Source organism: Trachinotus anak, unplaced genomic scaffold (assembly GCF_046630095.1).
Source record: "Trachinotus anak isolate AG129_WGS33_773 ecotype Australia unplaced genomic scaffold, CSIRO_AGI_Tana_v1 ptg000003l, whole genome shotgun sequence".
NCBI lineage: Eukaryota > Metazoa > Chordata > Actinopteri > Carangiformes > Carangidae > Trachinotus > Trachinotus anak.
Genome location: NW_027273854.1, coordinates 9255761 through 9276093, shown reverse-complemented (window position 1 = coordinate 9276093; position 20333 = coordinate 9255761). Strand labels below are relative to the sequence as shown.

Below are 20333 nucleotides of genomic sequence, written 5' to 3'. Positions count from 1 at the left end.
AGTAATTGCACAAACAATATTGATAAACAAATCAATCAAATTCACTTGTTCTGGCTTTTCACATGTGAACATTTGCTGATTTCCTTTGTCTAATAGAATATTTACACATCTATTGAAGAAACGATTCATCTCTTACTCAAGAGGATTAATTGTCAGTTTAATCGTTACAAAAAAAAAAAAAAAAAAAAAATCCTGTTTTGCTGCTGCACAAGTTCATGTGCAATAAACAACAGCAGGCAATGTCTTTACGGTCTCGAAATGCTGAGAAATGTGTGCGGTTAAAGCTGTGCCTCTGTCTTTACACCAGGTGGCAGGAAACCTCCGGCCTGATACACACGCTGAGCAAGGCATTGATAACAGCCACGAGTTGATCACTGAGAAATCGAGCGACCTGTGCAACTAATCGATTGATTTCAGACACGCACAGCTTTCATGAACTCGCAAGTTCCCTGCGCCTCTCCGTTTCTACTGGAGCACATATCATGTATTCAGATTGCGTTTTGTCTCTCTATGCGTCTCTGTCTGTCCAGCGTATTGTCAGACAGTCAAACAACAGGAGTCAATATTGTGGAAAAATCAATTTGCCAGGCAGTCTCGCATATATGAGGGCACAGATGGAGCTATAAAGATGATTTTATTTAAAAAAAAAAAATAAAATAAATAAATAAATAAATAAAAAATAGGCCTAATAGTGTTGAGTTGTGCCACAAGTAGGCTACCTTAACTATTACTTTAAAAGTCGTTATAAGGAGTATTAGTCATTTGGAAATGTTTGCAGATGTTTCTTCTCTGCAGGCCTTGGGCAACCGAAAACAAAAAATTCCCTAAATCTGTGTTATTAGTCAGGAAAGGGGCTGAAACTGTGTATGTGGGACGTGTCCTCACATGGGTGGGACAATTGAATGGGACAGGAAACATCTCAGTGGACAGGACCACTCGCTGAACAGCTGTCAGGTGGATCCAACACGTTTTGAGCTCCAGCCCGATCGTTACAAGTCGATTTTGATAGTAGTAGATTATTATTATTATTTATTTATTTTTTTTTTTTTACCGCGGAGGTTTGCAGGTCTGCAGCTGCGTCAAGTCAAACCGCACAACACCGGAAATAATACGATTTTTCGACCAAAGTTGGTGTTTTGCAATTACTCGGGCCGATATTAATGAGGAAAGAACTTTATTTTGAAAGTTTGAACCAGTTGCGTTTTCCATTCATGCCTGTTTGACATAAGTGTGAGAGCTGGACTGTCGGGAGCGCGCAGTGCAACACGCTCCCACTGAGGAGAAGTTTGTTGTGGGGCTTAACTGAGTTGTTTGTGGTCCCTCCTATTTTCAATTAACTCCCACCTCTCGTTTTCCCAGCACTTTTTATTTTTTTTTTTTTAATAACAAACGTGAAACGTTACCTCATCTAGTGGGTCGGCTTGCTGGCTGACCGGGGTCCGCTGCTGTCAAACCTTCGTTGACATGGATTTGCTGCGCCGACGAAGGACGGACTGAAAAGTTTGGGAATTTCCATCATTCGCCAGCTACAGCGGCGACTAAACGGACGAACCGCCACTGACTTTTCCGAGTTGTTAGCAGCTTATTTAACTACAGACATGCAAAAGTTGAACTCCACGGGCACCCACAGTAACACGCTGCCCCGGGACGCGGAGCTCCAGCTGCGGTTGGCTGACAGCGGAGGAGCCGGGGAAGGGAGGGAGAACGGTGCTGGGAATCATTTCCTCACCCAGACTGAGGAGGAGAGCTCGTTTTGCACCAAGAGGAAGATGCTTGTCGGCTTGGATGTAATATGTCTTTTTGTCGGTAAGAATAGGGGTATTTACTTATTTTACATTAATGCTTTTGACCCTAGGAAAAGACCTCTTCAGTGTTATAACACGGTGACTTTAATTCTAATTTGAACAGACTGAATACCGCTAACACCGGTTATTTTAAAGCTTTGTGCATTTTTTTTTAAAGGGCACATACTCCCAGCTGTGCAAATCATATTGACTTTCTCAGAGGTTATTAGGAGGTTAGACGTCGCTGGTTCTGGGGAGGGAAAATTCACATTGGATGGGAATTTGTTAAAGTTAACGAAGCTGCAAAGCATTTTTCCAGAAGTCAAATGGAAACTGTTCAAAGGAGCAGAAAACTTTCAGGCCGGTCCCTGTGGTGCACGCAGGGGCAGGAGGCAGGGAGGGGGACTCCACCAAGCAGGAACAGAGTTGTCCCGGGAATTAATCTGTTCCCATGGTAACCCTCAAGTTCCCGGGAGAAGAACGTGGGAATTTTGATAAAAACATGCCCCGTCCCCTTGCCCCTCTCTCGCTGCAGGATTACTGAATGTCAGACACAAACAATTTGCAGCACTCAGCTGGAAAATTAACCAACATTTTTCACAGGGAGAATTAGAGACATCAGTATCAACATGTGCAACGACTCAGGGGACGGTGACATAAGCGTGATGAAAGTCAAGTCAAAATAAGTTCTCTTTAAGTGCAGACATTGGATTTAATGAGATAATTATGCCAAACAACAATTTCTTTTATTATGAAGTAGTGATTATGTTTTTATATTTTATTGTACAAAATCCTGTTGCTCAGTTTGTGTCCCAGACAAATGACAAACAGTTTATAAATAATTATGACTGTCAAATGAATCATAATTAGCACTATCCATTACATATCCATTGCATATGATGATTGTTTTTATGATCGATTAATCTGCTGACTGTTTTCTAAAATAAGTGATTAATCATTTGGTCTCTAAAGCATCAAAAACGCCCATGACAGTATTCCACAGCCCAGGTGATGTCACTGTCATATATTGTTCCGATCACCAGTTCAAAACCTAAAAACATTCTTTTACTGCAAAGCAAGACCAAGAAGAGCACCAAACTCTCACGTTTGAGAAGCGGGAACCATTCAGTTTTTGTCATTTTTTGTCACCTTTAAATGATTAACTGATGATCAGAACAGTTGATGATTATTTTTTCTTCAACCATCTAATCGATTAAACTACGAATCGTTGAAGCTCTGTTCATCATAAGGACACATACAGTATAAGAGTCCAGATCATAAAGGTAGTTATTGGAATATTGGAATAATGGAAGTATTTATTTAACATGTTATCAGGTATTCAAAAGTCATTGCTGTAAGTCAAAGGAATTCATTTCAAATTGTGTCAAATTATTAATTTGCCTGATTGCAGTGTTAAGATTCTTGGTGTAACTGATTCAAATCTGTAGGTAGTTTAAACAACAGCAATACATCATATGGGTGGAGATTATTCTATGTATAATTAATCTGCCATAAATCTGCTATTAGAGAAATATAGGGGAGGAAATAGAACAATATTTGCCACTGAAATATTGTTCATTAAAGGCTGACAACATAGGAATACACCTGTGAGGTGCCAGTGGGGCTTGGTGATAAAATGATAATTATTGCAATATAATTTTCCTCGATAGAAATATAACTAATGGTTGGTAAATATTCAATATAATTGATTTTCATGCTTAGATAGCATGCACAGAAATTAACCATGAACTGCCAATCTTGCTGTGAAGTGAGGCACTTGTACATAATATCATTCTATAAGTTTCATGTCGTCATCTCACATGACTACGATAGGGAGGGGAGCATCCGTGTTGTGTGAGTGAGTTTTTTGGACCTGCAGCACGAGAGGTGGAACCCGTCTAGGCAGACCGACAGGTCTCAGCCTCGTTGGCAGTTAAAGCATAGGAAGTAGTCCGGCAAACAAAACAACAGTGTGAGGCAGTTAGTTTCATTGCTGTGTTATTCTTCACCCCTGCAGGTATGCTATTAGCTGCTTGTGCTGCATAGGCCTATTCCTCAGCAGCTTTGTTCTGTGTATAGAAAGTGACAAGCAACCCAGCATCAGTCAGCATTATGGAGGAAATGATCACTTTCACTTCTCTTCCTAAGACACACTGAGCACGCAATTGCGTGTCTCACCCCTCCTCTTAACACTGAGATTGAGTCACTAGGCCTCAAGGTGGACAAAGCTGAGAGGACTTAGAGAGTCACTCCGTATTGTGACTGAAATATACTTTTGTAAAATACAAGGAAAGTCACGTTCTTGCTAGTGACAGTTGCCCCAGTTTGATTTGATTCGTCAGTATGTTTCGGATTCACTTTGAGAACAACAACATTCTGTGTTTCCAGAATAAAGATATGAGGTTTCAGAGATTAAGGTGAAAAAATCAGTTTTTCCTGACCTACTTAGTCTAGTTTTTCTCCAGCAAATATAAGACAAAACACAAACGGTGTTTTGCAGTTTTATCAAGCACTAAAGAGTTGTCATCTCAAATCAACATTACCTAATAAACAACACATGTGGTGAATTGTTCAAGAGTTCAAGAGCATAATATTGAATAATACAGTACAATATGATGTATTGTTACTCTGGTATTCGCTATTAAGTCACTTACAGATTCCTGGCTGTCTGACTGCATCTTGCACATCTCTGTTAACCATCATGGCAGTTATCAGCAGAGGCCTGACCTCAGCTCACTGAATGTCATCACTCATAGGAGATGAATTGGGCCCTTCATTTAGCTAAACCCTCTTATCTCTGACTAACCCAATTTTCCTTAAAAAATGCCATCATCAGATTCTCTTCGACGGCTGACCCGCCGGCATTATTCACTCCGTAAAGGGGCTCATTCACCACTGTAACTGTGGAATTTTACCCTGAAGCATCCATCCTCATTATGCTATCAGCTGAAGAGGGATTCCACAGTGTTCTGAGGTTTTCACAGCTTCTTCGTGTGTCTTAGTTTTATCTTCGTATTTTAAGTGGTGACATGAAGTTAGTCTGGTGTGGCATTATGAATGAACTTAAATCTGTCTGTTGAATGCTGGGATATGGAGGTCATTAACTGAGGCTTTGACTCAGGTTACCTGATCATACTGGTACTCAGCACCGGCTTGTCTAACATTGTTGTATTTCAGTAATAAGGCTGTGTTGTTTGTGGGGCTGTTCTGACATGCACATGATAGATGCTTTACAGAGATTGATTGTTCTGGTTCAGCTCAGTGTCAGTTAGCTCCATGGAAGCTGCTGAATGCAAATGCCTGGATCTGTTCAAGTGTTTGCTTGTGTGTTAAAGTGAGTGCATGGGACTGTAGGGGTTTGACCAGGAGAGAGCTGACAGAATCTGCGCCCCGTGACTGCATCTAAGATCTAGTGTCCAGCCAACCAGAGGTCAGAGGTGTCGGGTGTTTGTCATATCTACCGGGCATGCAGGGACAGGCCTCTCAGACTGCACTGCTGTTTTCCTCCTACACAGGTGGTCCGTACTCTGTCATCATCCCAATAAAGCCGGTTATTGCCTCTCTTAGGAATAATTGGGAAATGATTGGAAGTGGCACCCACTATCAGCTTATATGGCTTAGAGAAACATTACAATTGCCACTAGGCTTGACCCTCTTCTAGGGGTTAATTGTGGGATAGTTTCATACTTGATGTGCATAAGTCGTAAGGCTGGGTTGAACTAATACAATAGAGAAAAATGATTCCCACTATTGATACATTTCATACATGAATGTGTTTAAAACAAGAAAGTGATTGATCCAATAGTAAGAACAAACTCGTTTTTGGATACTTTACAAAGAGAAAGCTGGAATCAGTTAATCACTCTTGTGTGTGAGTGTGTTTTTTGTTCTAGACGTGAAGCAGCATGCCAGGACGAGAGGATAGGTATCTACCTGAGTGATCTGAATTCTGAACGGGCTCCGTCTTTCCAGCTTATCTCTGCTTTTACCCCCTTCTGTTTTTCTCCTCTTTTCTTCAGACGATCTCTATTTTGGGACTGAAGGTGTTCCAGCAATGCAGCGAGGTGTATCAGTGTGTGTGTTTTATGTCTGCATGTGTGTTTTGGGCGGGTGGCGGGTTTATGTTAGTAGGATTCCTGGTTCTGTTCTTTTGGCAGAGAAAGCTGCCAAGTGAGTGAGACAGCAAGAGGTCAACACGTCACAGCATGCTGGTGTGTACAGGCCAGGAATATTAAATTATGTGTGTGTATTTATGTGTCTGTGTGCTTATGAAAAAAAGTGTGGGTGTGGATGTTTGTGTGTATGTATGCGTCATCGGGACTACTAATGCGAACACTCCACTCCTGCTGCCATGTGCGTGCTGTTTGTTGACATATTCGCCGGTGCTGTTTTGCAGCGCATTTTAGGCCATGATCAAATGCACACAAAGTTATGAGACACATTGGCGTCACTCTGCAGCTGACAGATGGAGAGCCATTAAAAATGGCTCAGTCAAATCATTAGCTAGTGGAAGAAGTGATCTTGCTTACTCTCTGTCGTTAGCGTACTAATGCATCTCCCTCCCATTTGAAAGCACCGCAGAAGTTCAGGAATTCATTAGCTGCGCCCATCATTAGACAGACGATATGGCTGCATTCACTGTACTTTGCTGTCAATATGTCTTCCTTCACCCATTAGCACACCAGAGCCAGCTCAGGCCTTAGAGATGTCTCAGTTGCCTGAAGGCTGAGGGGCAAGTGAGAGCCTGAGTCAGCGAGCACCCAGGGGGAGGGAGAGTAGAGTGAGGCGTGGAAAGAGGGAAGGGGTTTAAGGTCTACAGTAGGGGTCAGAGGTCAGACCCAGGGGCGCCTGAGGGATCTTATCTACAGCTGTCTGTTTACATCCTAGTGAGGAAGTATTATTCAGAGAAGCATAGGAAAGGTTCAGACAGCAAATAGCTTCAAATTAACTTTTAATGAGACAGCTGCAATCTTCTCCTTGATGACGGTTCCGTAAGTGCCCTGGGTGGTCCATAGGTATTAGCCGTAATGAGTGAATAAAGATGTGAGTAGCTCTCTTATCCTCAGTGCTCATTAGCTGGAATGGGTCTGGAGAGGCTTACAGGTACTGTATGTACCTGTATCCAAATACAGCTTGTAGCCCTGCATTTGCATCTGTCAGAACTAATGACTTGTCTTCCTCCTATTTTTGGAGACTTAAACCCCCCTCTTTTTCATCAGGAACATTTTATCATTGTGTCACATCTCACCTGCTGGAGTCTTTACTCCCTTCATCCCCTCTTGTTCCTCTCTGAGGTTGCTCCAGCTGCATAATTCTTCTGACCAACCCAAAACAGCCCTGAAGCCTTCAACTCTTTCCATACATGCAGTAACACCACAATCAGGCCGCTCCGTGCCAAACACCTCCCCTGCAGTCTGAACCACAACCCTGTGTCATCCTCTTCATCGCAGACTGCCAGCCCTCACCTCACTGCGCACACCCTTACCTTCTCACCACAAAAACCCACAGGAGAGCTCCTTTAAAGTTTTGAAGGTACATACCACAGTCTTTTATGTTCCCCGCTGAATCACAAAGGCAGACAGACAGCCCACTTCAGACCTCACCACTCATGCCCTGAACTCCAGAGCCGAGCTCCAGGAAACAGGTCGGTGAAGTGTGGAGAGAACAGAAGCAGCTGTGGGAGGCATGTCTCCACTGGCCAGCTGCAACAGTAACAGTGGAGGGGGCAAGCCAGACCTGTCCTGGTGCCATGGTGGAAGGTGAAGCAACATAAAGGCAGCTTGCGAAAAACATATTTACTTCAAACGCACCAATGGTTTTCTTTTGCTCTGTGTGAGTTTGTCTATTGTGTGCATCAAACACTTTCATAAATATTAGCATTTTTGGCTACCGAAGCACTTTCAGCTGTCTCACTGTTTCTCTCTGGGCCTTTTTTGGAAGCTGTGTTTTTCCCACTGCATATGAGTTTAGATACATGAACCATGTGTTTTAAAAATAGAACAAACCTATGAGCCTGAATCGATTAAATCTGATACTAGCTGATTTTATCTAAATACTGCAGGGAAAGAGAAGAAGGCCTGTTATTTCCCACAACTACATGATTTTTAGGTGGGTGTGGGGGCGGAAGGGTAATGCACCATAATAAATGAAGCAGTGGTTGTCTACTAGAAGAGGCTGTATGGAGTCCAGCTGCAGCAGATGCTGATGATAGCAGATGGTTAACAAAGATCCAGAGCTTCTGTGGCTCCTCAGTCCCTCTTTGTTCTTCACTGATTAATCTCTTTGTGCTGCCAGCAGGGTAGACAAAACAGATCAGATTCTCAGAGCAACAATCCGGCAAAAATTATGGGAAAAGAAATGGGTGTGTGTCAGTGCAGGGGGGATGCCACTCTCCCTTATTCCACTACCTGGATTGGGCCACCAAGGAAGAACAGGAAGAACCACCTTCTAGGACACTCACATACACTCATGGTACTTAGTAATTGGGTTTGTTGCAGTTGTGGTTGCCAATCATAATCACAGCCTTGGTGCGAATGACTTCACCACCCGTTTAAGAGTTACCTGCCTTACAGTGGTGTGTGTGTGTGTCACAGCTTGTGTGATGGTGCAGTCTCTTCCCAGACTGCCTCTTTAAACAAAGACCTTTTTTATATCTGCTGAAATGTGAAAGAGTTGGTCATGCCCTTAAAGTACCTGACGCAAACTGAACAGTGATTAGATGAAAGGGCAGATCATGGCCAGCTTATGGAGACAGCTTTATGCAGTTAAAGTCATTATTGCACAAATAATCGTACGGGCCTACCCAGCCCCGCTGCAGTCCACTATTTATGAGCATGTTTGGCAGACTTACAGTGTTGTTAGCAGGGATTATCGCGCTTGCAAAGATTCAAATTACAACACTTCACAATTCAGTTCACTTACTTATTATTTTTTAGCAAGGTTGACTTGAAAGTAAACAAGCAGCTTAAAATTTTGTTGGGAAAGACTGGCACGTGCAAGCTGCTGAGAGGCCCAGTGAGGGTGGACCACCCCTGAAGGGTGCTGTAGCAAGCTGGTTCCACAGCTCAGTGTATGCTGCAGGCCAGATGGACCTGTGTTGACAGGTCACTAATTGTATGTCCTCCAGTCCTATCAAAGGGCAAATGTAGAACGAGGCCTGTACAGTCAGATATTATTGGTTGTGATGACACAGATGGCCCTTGCTGTGGCTTAGATATAGCTTTAGGCTGTGTGTCATGCTAATCTATTAGCATGCACAGACTGTTTGTCCTACAGCAGCAGCATCCACAGGAGTTCATTTAGGTCTGTGATTGTGAATGGGCTGGGTTTTTTTTTGTGCATTTTTTTTTTTATTTTTTTTTTTTAGGATTGTTTGATTTTATGTGGTTTTCTGGCTCCAGTGTGGTTTGTTTGGTTCGGTTAGTGTTTTTTTTCTAGGTGCTAGTGGGTTTTTTGTGGTTTGTTTGGTTGTCTATTAGTTTGGTTTGTTTGCATCTTAGTGTGGTTTTTATGTGTATGTGAGTGTGTTGAGTTTTTATGTGTATTTGGGGGTATTCTGCTGGTCGAGGCGGGGTTGTGTTTACAGAGCGGGTCCCAGCAGAGCCCAGATCTCTGACCCTCACATTCCAGAACCACCACTAATCGCCTCCGTCTGCTGTTCTCCGTAGAGAAACCCTTGAAGCATCTCTCTTGCCTCCACCACTCCAGTTTTCTCTCACCCCACTATTACTGCCCTCACCCTATCTGTCAATTTTCTAGCCTTTTGGCTATGCATTTTAGCCTAGTTTTAGTTTATGTATTGATCAGCAGATGTTCAGCAATATGACCTTAAAGCATGTCGATGAATAATTACCATTTACCCTCTTTCCTTTGCACTCTGCCTTTAATTACTTTCTGCGTAGTTTTTTTTTTTTCATTTCTTGCTTTTGGTTGTTGTTATTCTCCTCTCACAGTGAGCTCATTCTGGGCTGTGGTCATAGATGTGTAAATTAGAACCAGAAAAGTTTCTCAGAGTGAGGCACATATCCCCTCTGCTCTCATTCCTCCTCTTCTTCCTCCCTCCCTTGCCCCCCCCCCCCCCCCCCCCCCCCTCTTTTCTTTCTGTCCCTTTTGACTATTTGAAAGCATTCCTGCTTTGAGTGTCAGGCCCAGTGAGCAGCACATTTTGGCCTTGCTGTGGGAGCCGACCCACTCCTCCACCTCCTTTTGGGTCCCCTTGCAGGCCTTCCTGGCCTGGCTCTCTTTTGAGCAAGTCTTGGCCAGGTGCAGAGGTTTGCTCACAGCTGCTTGACAGATGATGTGAGGGCCTCTGGAGTGTTTTTGTCATGTTGTGAAAACTGTTTTAATGTAGTTGTAAAGCATAGAGGCTAACTGTGACACAGCAGCTTGTAATTTGTACAGGATTGCGCAGATACTCAGTAACTTTGCACGTGGTTTCATATTTGATTTATTGTACAGCACTGAGAATTACTACTCACTCATGCACTACTGCTAAAGTAAATTTGGTGGATTTATTTTATTGAGAAGATTTGCAAACAGCTTTGCCACACTGGAGTGACCTTTGATTCTTGGCCATTGGTGCTGTGTTTGTCCATGACAAGCCACCAGCACAGGCAGACCTGAGGTAATAAAATATGCTGCTAGCTGGCTCAGTGCTTCATTTATCCCATTAGACCTCCATCTGAATCGAAAATGAACCCTTAAGAAGCCAGTGTTCCTACTGTAATTCAGAGTGTTTGGGCCTTAATGAAGAATCTGTCCATTAGCTCTCTGTCAATGCAGCAAAATATTGATTATTGAGAGAGGCCTAGCCATATTGTGGAATTTGATGAGGACACAAAAAAAGTCTGTGAATGGATGGTAGGAAAAGCAAAAGTAAAACTGTCTGTTCATTTTATGGCAGAATAAATGTCAAATTCTGTACTTGATGTTAAATCTGAGCACACAAAAAACAGTTAGACATATAATTTACGAAAAAAAAAGAAAAAAAAATTTAGAAAACACAAATTTAAAACACATTTAGGAGAAAATAAAGCCTGCCTGAGTCTGTGTACAATATCTTACAAAACACTGTCATTATAAGTTGTCCACTTTTTTTATTTATCATATAATGGAAACTATTAGTAAATTTAAACTTTGCGCCAATCGGTGGTCAATATGTCATTATTAAATATGACCTTCATTGTTAAGATTACATTGATACATTAATTACAATGCATACTGATTATTTTGCCATTTCACTTCATCATATTCCCACAAACACATATTAATCTGCAGCACAATCATTCTGTCACAAACCCTGTCACACATATAAACACACAGACACCAGGAGAAGCCAGCAGGCTGCTACTGTTGACTGTGTGTTAGACGCTTTTTTCAGTCAAACCATGTTAAAAGCGGAGTGCACTGCATATTAACCAAATGAAAAAAAAAATCCACACACACCCACTCACTTTAAACTAGATCTCTGCAGGTCATCCAGGTATGATACACACAGATAAAGGGTTTATGATCAAGAGATTAACAGATGTGTGTGCAATTTATGCAGGTGGCAAAAATGAGTCAGGAAACCCCCACACAGGATATGTATTTTTAAATTAACAGGAAGTCCAACCATCCTGCCAAATATAAACTAATCAGAGTGACTTCAAGCAGACTGTCTATTCCTAAAGACATGTAATGTACTGTACTCAACATTAAGACCACCTCCCAGTATAATGTAGTTTACTTCAACACCTGTATGTGACCTGCATATGGATGTGTGTGTTACTTTGAGGTACATTGGTGTGTGACTGAGCTAAACTTATGTAGGTGTGTGTGAGGAGACGCCCGTAAACGTGGCGATGGATTGAGATGAGCGAGAGATGTGGGTCAGATGAGAGTTTCCTATCTCTCTCTCTTACTCTTTGTTGGCGTCACAACTTCTGCTATCTGCCCGCAACGTGTTTCCCTCCCTAGCTTCCTTACTCTAGCCCATTTTAAGATAAATGGCAGTGGGCTGGCTTTTATCTGTGTTTTGTCTTTTAGTTAGGGCACTGTGACTTTGAATACAGAGGTCACTAACGCACGCTTTTCGAATACAGTATAACGTACGTGGCTATAGCCAGACTTAGGCACAGAGCAGTAACACATCAGCTGAGAGTTGCCTCTTTACGGGTGCTGTTAGCCTCAAATCTATAGATTACGACTCTGGTTTATCAGATCAGTGAGGCTCAAGGAGTTGTATGGCTGTTTTATTAGTGGGCCTAATGGTTGTGATAGCAAACAAACAGAATAATGGCTAACACTGAAACAAAGCCAATGCGGACACAGTTACCTAGGTCAGGTATTCATATCCTGTCCTTTGTTAGTTGAAAAATGATTAATTTATTGTACTTGAGGACATGTTCGAAGGCCATTGTTTGTATGTTTGGGTGTGTGTTTATGTGTCGTTCCTTTTGGCCTGATGTTGAGTGTGTATCCTGTGCACTACTCAGTCACGTAGTCTGAGAGATTCCCTGGCAGGAGCAGTGTTTTGGCCTGGGTGCGTTCCAGCCAACCAGCGGGCCTGGGATGACAGGGAGAGGCACAGAGGTTAATGATTAGTCCCATGTTCTCGCTGCATTCCATGGGGTGACAAGGGGACATGGGATAAGGGACAGAGAAATGGAGCAGGCTGGACAGGCCTTTACAGGGCCATTGGCACAGTGCATTAGTACAACAGAGAATAAAGGCCCTGCAGTTCAGCTCTCATTGCCAACATTAAAATATTGCACAACTTCTACCCAGTGAACCTTCACCGTCAGGTGAGGTGTGTTTGCTTAAGCAAGCCAGACCTTGACCCCTCTCCCTGATACAGATTAGTGACCAACCAGGAAGTGTACTGAACACGTATGTAGCGCACTTGTTAATGTAAGATAAAAGCCGGTGTTTTTCACTGGAACAAAATGCCATTGTTAAACAATACCTTGCTCCACCTATTCTGGGTTTATTGTCTACTTTTGGCACACTGAAATTTTCCATGCAACATGCTCTCTAATATCCTCTTCCTTCTTCCTCATCTTAATTCTCCTCTGTTGTTGCCGCCTGTCTGTCTTGCAATGTCCATCATCTCTCCTTCTCCCTGCTCCTCTGGTGGGACAGTCACGTGTGGAATGCTTGATCCTTCGGGGAATCTGGAAGTCATGTTCTATCTCATGCCATTCTCCTGTGCGACAGGAGAAGGCCTCCTTTATGTTAGTCAGCGCTACCAACTATCTCTGTATCTTGCTGTCTCTGTGATCCTCGTTGCACATGCTCATGTCCACAGACATTCATCAAGCCATCTTTTGTTTTTTGTCTGCCTCCCCTCCCTTTCTCTCCCACATTTCATCAGCCTCCATCCCATTCTTTGCATGTGAGTTGAAGGCAGTGACTCCGTACAGACGAGGCTTTTTCTGTGGAGACTCCAGCATCACCTATCCCCACGTGGAGGCAGAGGCCATCCCTGACACCCTGCTCATCGCCGGCGGTATAGCCATCACTGGCCTAACGGTAAGACATTGAAACCTGCTGGATTAAACAAACACACTTTCACTTTTACAGTATTTGTGCAGCTGTGTGGTATGACTTTCTTTTCTCTTGTCTTATTTCTCTCTCAGATTGCACTGGGTGAATGCTACCGGGTGCGTTTCCGAGGTGTACACTCGCGGGCTTTTGTTCGAAACCGCTATGTGTCATGCCTGTACAAGGAGCTGGGAAGCTTCTTGTTTGGTTGCTGTGTGGGTCAGTCTCTCACCAATATGGCCAAACTAAGTGTGGGGCGTCTGCGACCCAACTTCCTGTCTGTCTGTAACGTCACCTATGCGTCCATCAACTGCACTCCGGGCAGCTATGTGTCCCAAGTGAACTGCAAGCAGAGTGATCAGAAGATGGTGGAGGAGGCAAGGTGTGTGGTGTGTGCGCATGAGAAATTTTGCTCAGAAATGATTTGGCATGTTTGCTAAGGGTGAGGTAAACTGTAGCTTGAATCGTGTAGTAAATATGTAACCTTTGGTATATTTTATTGATTCTCTCTTTCAGGAAGTCTTTTTTTTCTGGCCATGCTTCCTTTGCAATGTACACCATGCTCTATCTGGCAGTAAGTCACCTCTACTTTCCAGACACACACACATACACACACCCATCTGGAATGTGACCTTCACTTTCACCTGAGCTCGTGTGGTATAATTGCAGTATTTGGTTCTGTGTTTACAATGTTGGGGGAATATTACAGCTCTCACTTTCATTTTAGTTATTAGAGAAAACAATCATTCTCTAGAGGCCAAGAACGCTGTGTGTAACTATTAACTAGATAAGCTAATTAAACATACACCACACACACCAAGGCATGTGCTGTTGAATATATTCACACTTCCTGATCATGAGGGAGGAGATCTTTGAAAGAAGCAGCTCTCCAAACGCCTCCTGCTTCAAAATGAAAGAGCTGGTGAGACAGGGAGGGTGGTGGTGCTGGTGGTGCTGGTGGGGGTTAGAGAATGAGGGAGAATGTTTTCCACAGAGAACATGAATAGATGAGAGACTACGCAGACAGTGGAGGCCTTGTTGTGGGTCTCATTTAGAGGGGTGAGTGGGGGGTGGAGGGCTAAATATGCCTGCTGAGAGATCGACAGGCTTCTTTCAGCAATAGACACCCTCTAAACCACCCCTCCTTCCTCCCCCCTGTCTCTTCATCTTTCTATTTCTCTCACACACTGCTCAGTACTCATGGATGCATTGTGGGAGAGAAATGACAGTTAGAGGGAGACAAAAGCACATTATTTTCCATAAAACGTTTGTTTTTCTCAGGTATTCCCCCTCATTAACTCTGAAATCATTGTTTCAGTAACTTAAATATTTTAAGTTGCAGCTAAAATGAGGTGAAGATGGTGCTGTGGTGCCTCTCCTATTTGCACTTGTGCACTATAGAAGTCTAAATGAAAAGCAGCTCATCTCTGAACAAAAAGAGGGATGAGCAGGGGGAGACTGAATCACAGAAATAAAAGCGTATAGAACTGAAGGGAAGAAGTGTTCTGAGAAAAATGAGGGCCAATGTCTCTCTTCTCCACTCCTCTCCATTGTTTCTCCACATACACACACATACGCACATACACACACACACACAAGACACAGTCTTGCATGCAAGTTTGCTGCTAGCTACAGCTTCAGCAGACTGTAGACAACCTGGAGAGAATGTGTCAAACCTGTAGCTACACGCCACCCGCACCGAGGCCAGCTGCTTGAGTTTAAGGCAGGAACAGTGACACCTGCTCTCAGTTTGGATAAGGGAGGAAGAGAGGGACCCGGTGAGGGTCGGCCTCAGTGCAGGAATGTAGGCCAGGCGCTCCCCAGTGGTTGACGGGTCCAGACAGACCTCCAGCCACCTCATAAAGCGAGCGCTGCATCTGCATCGCGCTCGCCCTGTGACCCCATTTTTACAGACACAAACATCCATTCTGTACCGTAGCACTGATGCAGGAGACGAGGATGAACAAAAGGAGGAAATGAGGTTTAGATAGCGTTAATGGGCTCATGCCAAGCTCCTCTTCCCCCCTCTGGGTAGCAGACTGAGAGGATGTCTATGTTTTGCTTAAAGGGCTCTGCTTGCATTTATATAACTTGAATCATTAGACATAATTATCAGTTTATGTTTGTGGGGCATACATTAACACACAGTAACTCTCATTCTTAAATTCACTTTTCTGTAGTGATTATAAAGTCAGTAACAACATAACAGAAATATTTCTATACTTTCTTTGCAGTTTTACCTGCAGGCACGGTTGTCGTGGCGTGGAGCTCGGCTGTTGCGCCCACTAATACAGTTCCTCTTAGTGATGATCGCCATCTACACCGGCCTGAGCCGCATCTCTGACTACCGTCACCACCCCACTGACGTCCTCACAGGCTTCATCCAAGGAGGGCTCACTGCGTACTGGGTGGTATGTTGAAAATCACTGTTGTCTAAATAGTTTTGAACAACAGTTATCTCTGTCTTCACGGGATTTGTTTCTCTCTGCTTTCTGTTGACTGACTTAGCTTAAACAATAGGCTCTCTGCTTCATTTTCCCCACTCTGATCTGTCTGGTGTTTATAAACAGTGGGTGATTGACAGTGTGTGTGGTCTGTGTTTATTTCCTGACATGTTTTATGTCTGTGCCCCGCAGGCCTTCTACATCTCCTCCATGTTTAAGCCCTGCACCCGTCCAGACCTGTCTCCCACTAGCATGTCCCTGGAGAGTCCGCTGTCCAGCCAGCAAACTGTCTGTTAGCAGGCACATGCAGTAATTCCAGGAATCAGACGATAAGAGAAGGTGGACTGCAGAAAGACAGGGAGAATGTCAGATAGCACAGGTGAGCAGCAGAGAGTAAGAGAGAGTAAGTTCAGTTTTTAAGAAAGGGAATTATTCTGTAAGAGGGACTCAATCAAAATCTACACATGCTTGCTCCTTTGGGCAAACTGCTACACACACATTCACAAAGTAATCTAACACATGTGAAACACAAGAAGCACATATGACTGTGAGTCAAACCCGTCCAGTGTCAAGAACTGCATAGTAATATTTTTTTATATATGAGAAAAAAAATGAAATAAAAAAAGTCTATTTTCCAAGAGGATTTTTAGAAGCTGCTAATGTTGATAGTTGCCAGTTTGAACTAGTTTTCTTCTGTGATGGAGGCATTCGGTCAGTGCATTCAGTTCGCTTTCAAAGTAGAACTGCTCGCTCTTTGGTCTGTGGTGAGAGAGGAGAAAACTCCCGCCTCCTCTTTGTTTTTGATCCTGTGCTCAGCTTGGAAGACATTACCGAGCCGCTGTGAACTGAGACCATCAGACCTCAGATGTAAAGACAGCTCTGTACAAAGTGGCAGAACTGGCAGCGATAAGGAACAAGCACTGGCTCCAACTTCTAACCGTTTTTACCTTTAGTGGCCTGATGTGTCACTGCTCTAATCAGATTGCCCTACATCACTATGACTAAACAATAACCTGTATGTAAGCAAAGAAAATACAATGCTATCTTTCTTTTTTTTTTTGAGTAACCAAGGCAGTGATGGGGAGGAATCAGGTTCACTTCCCCTCCCCTTCACTGCCACTTTTCTGTACTAACCACTTTGACCGTGTCTCAGAGGTGGAGGTCTGACTGAATTTTTTAACCTTTGACTCTTGCCCCTGGACTCCAATCTCTGAGCTGCACCTTGATTTATGCCACTCTGACAGGAGAGCCGACATGGTCGCGTGACCCCAGCGGCCCTCCTGCGCATCTTTATTAATAGCACTTGAACGTACATAATGGAACCTTCTAATTATAATCAATATTATATATTTTATCACAAGTTTGAATAATCAGTGTTTATTTTGTTAATGTCAGACTCATACACTATTATTTGTTTGTTTTGTTTTTTTTTAATGATAATTATTCAAATTGAATGTAAATAGGTATGTCATTTTATAAACTACACCGAATTTCAAAAGTATTAGTTCCAGTTTTGGACAGTTTCTACATGTTTATGTTTGTATTTACATTTGTGTTGATCAGGTACGGAGACTTACTATTGTATCTGTTGTAACTACTAGACTGAGCCACAGATATCAGAAAGCTATATTTTTTGTGTTCCCAGTTATTGTTACATGTTTGTTTTGTCTGTGAATGCCAGAAAGGCAGAAATAACCACTGTAATCAAAAAACCAAACCAATAAAATGAATGTTGAATGTTTTTAACCTCTACTGTTGTTTATTATTTTTAAGGTCAGCAAACTGAAGGGCAGTGCACCACAGTTTCTCATGCCTACCAGGCATACAGTCAGTAAGTCAGTCAGCATACAGTAGAGCCGTTAAATTTTTTTTTTTTTTTTTACAAATATGTGCTGAAACAAAATGCAAACAGTGCAATGATAAGTGATTTAACCTCTTGTTGTTTTTGGAGGCTTCTACTCCACTGCGCTCCTTGTTTCTTTCATTACTACAGCTCTCTCTCCCCTTCGCACCCTTCCTCGCTTCCCTTCCCTGCTCTCAGTCCTTTTCAAGTGCAGTGGAGCATGATGGGCTGTTTCAGGGGGTCATGCTACCATGGAGATGCTTAGAAAGATACAGGTTGGGCCCTCTGAGGCATTTTCTTTCATTTCTTTTTTTTCCTCCCTCGGATCTACTTCCAGGCTGAGGGAGGAGAATAAAAAGCAGCCAGGATCAGACAGAGAGGGCAAAAGAGAGAGAGAGAGAGTGAGTGAAGGAGAGAGAGCTGCAGTAATGGGTGTGTTCATAATGCTGAGGTAAGGAAGACAGACAAGCAGGAAAAGTGGTCCAGTAATGAAGGGAAGGAGTAATGGAGCAGTTGGCAGAACAGATGGGGCGGTAGATTGGGGAGAGTGAGGGTGATGGGCGTGGGGCGTCGGGGTGGGAAGGAATGTGATCGTGGTTTTCAGGCCTGTTTTGTTTCATAATACTGTAACTAGGGAGACACATTTCATTCCAGAGCAATGTATATGCCTGTGCTTGTGTGACAGGTTCTTGTCTATCTGTGTCTGCCTCGCTCCTTGTTATTGTCTTATGCCGAGGTGTGTGTGACTGAGCTGAGCGAGAGCTCGGCTGCTCCACTGAGCTGAGCTCACACACCCTGTCAAACATGACATCTCGTTTACACTGTGACTGGCCTCCTCCCCACTAACCCTTTGGCCTTAATGAAAATGAATCGGGGTCGACAAGCGGAGGCAGATTCTGTGTGCTCACATTACTGAGGTCCAGGCACAAGGGCCTCACTATTTACACTGCTGTGACTGTGCACACAGTAGGAACAGTAGCCTGGCACTGTGGTCATTTAGAATTGGAGGGGTGGGGAGGGGGGCATTTGAACCTTTATCTCAACAGGTGAAAGCCATTACTGTCTGCACGCTTCACTGTGAGAGAAAACTGAACCCACTTTCTCGCTCTTCCTCATATTTAACTTTGGGGAATTCCTTGATAAGATTATGATTTTTGTGAAATTAGACAGGTGCAAAAATAGCAGGGCGGATGCAAGGGAGTCCTGATCCAAATCAACACAGATAAGTGTGCTGCAGAAGGCACGTAGCTCACCTGCATATCTCTTAATGTGCGAGGGAAGGACACATGTATCATACGTGCTGACCCTAAACCTTTTTGTCTGACATTGATAACATCATCAAGGCATTTGCAGCTTCCAAATTCCATTTGAGAAACTCTGGCCCTGTTAGTGATGAACTAGCCCTTTTGATGGAGATGTAAAATATATCTCTTTCCACAGTCCTCACCTTACTCACCCTATCTTTGTTTACTACCAAGTAAAAGCTGCTTAAGGCTGTAAATTGATTCAACTGTGGAGAGGAAAAGAAATTTCCTTTCATATGAATTTTTGTTAAGTAAGAGCTTTTCACTGTGGGTCTCCAAGGCATTATAGATGTAGTCTCTGGAACTCTGCTGGCCTCTTATCCCGCTGTAGTCCAATTCTTAATAGAATTAAAAAGGATTAATGGGCTCTTTAGTATGCTCATGTTCAGGCCTGCTCCCCCCAGCCCACTGCTACGCATATTTCTAAATCTCCCATAGTAATGACAGTCAGTGAATGCACTGGCTGCAGCCAGTAGGACTGCAAGTAGGCACATTGTGTCCTGATATGAGTCTGTGAAAAGCATTAGTTTGCATGTTCCTGGTGAGAGGAATATTTTTGCTTCCCCGTCTTCTCTCTCTGCTCTTCAGGGATTAGGATGTGCCAAGCCATGTTGGCTCAGTCAGTGAGCCCAGAGATCACCTCAGAAAACTGATCCTCAAAGAACAGTGGATAGCAGGATCACAATCACTGCCAAATGTGGAAACCTTGCTGTGTGTGTGGGTGTGTGATGTCCATGCAGCTCCTCACATACCCAACAGTAAATGCATACCTAATTTATCAGTCCAGCACATATGCACATGCAGATAGCGCACATACTATCTGATGAGGACAGTGTCATTTTGCTATCTGATGAGGATAGCATCACTCAGCAGATCAAGGCTCTGTCAGGTAGAGCACCACGCAGCACATACTGTGCTGGTCAGCGGAGGCTGAATATGAGCTATTTTTAAAGATTATACGACGAGCCACATCCGCATCAGTCACTGTATGAACGTGAATCAAATGGATATGATATACTGTACCTACCTGGGAGAGTAATTCTCTGAAATGGGTCTGTTACAAGATTCACAATAGCGTCAATTTGTAGAAATAAGATACACCAAGTTTTCTAAAAGCCTAGTTTTCGTGTCAGCTTTTCAAGAGAGTAATTAAACATCTGTTTGCTCAGAGCTGAACATTTCCTTAGGGGAGAAATTATTTAAATATGTGCAAAGTTTGTTGAAATGCAAATGTTCTCTTGAAGATCTCCTGTCTGTAGCTCAGCCAATCGTCACTTAGAGCTACTGGAGCAGATGACACACTCATAAGCCACTATTTACCATCTTAGAGCTCATATTATTGTCTCTGCGAGGCTGAGGAGGTGTTACGAAAGCACAAAACAGTGGAAGGTTACCTGATAAGACATGGCACCATAATGTGTGGCGTGTTTACTTT

At 43.3% G+C, this 20333-nt stretch overlaps 1 protein-coding gene across 1 annotated transcript; it reads left to right on the top strand.

Annotated features, from left to right (window-relative positions):
- The first annotated feature begins 934 nt into the window (after positions 1-934).
- On the top strand, positions 935-17492 carry ppap2d (phosphatidic acid phosphatase type 2D). The gene is made up of 6 exons (XM_071472542.1): positions 935-1806; positions 13138-13295; positions 13403-13689; positions 13824-13881; positions 15542-15718; positions 15944-17492. The coding sequence occupies exons 1-6, from the start codon at positions 1599-1601 to the stop codon at positions 16046-16048; spliced, it is 993 nt and encodes a 330-aa protein (XP_071328643.1). The 5' UTR covers positions 935-1598; the 3' UTR covers positions 16049-17492.
- The last annotated feature ends 2841 nt before the right edge of the window (positions 17493-20333 follow it).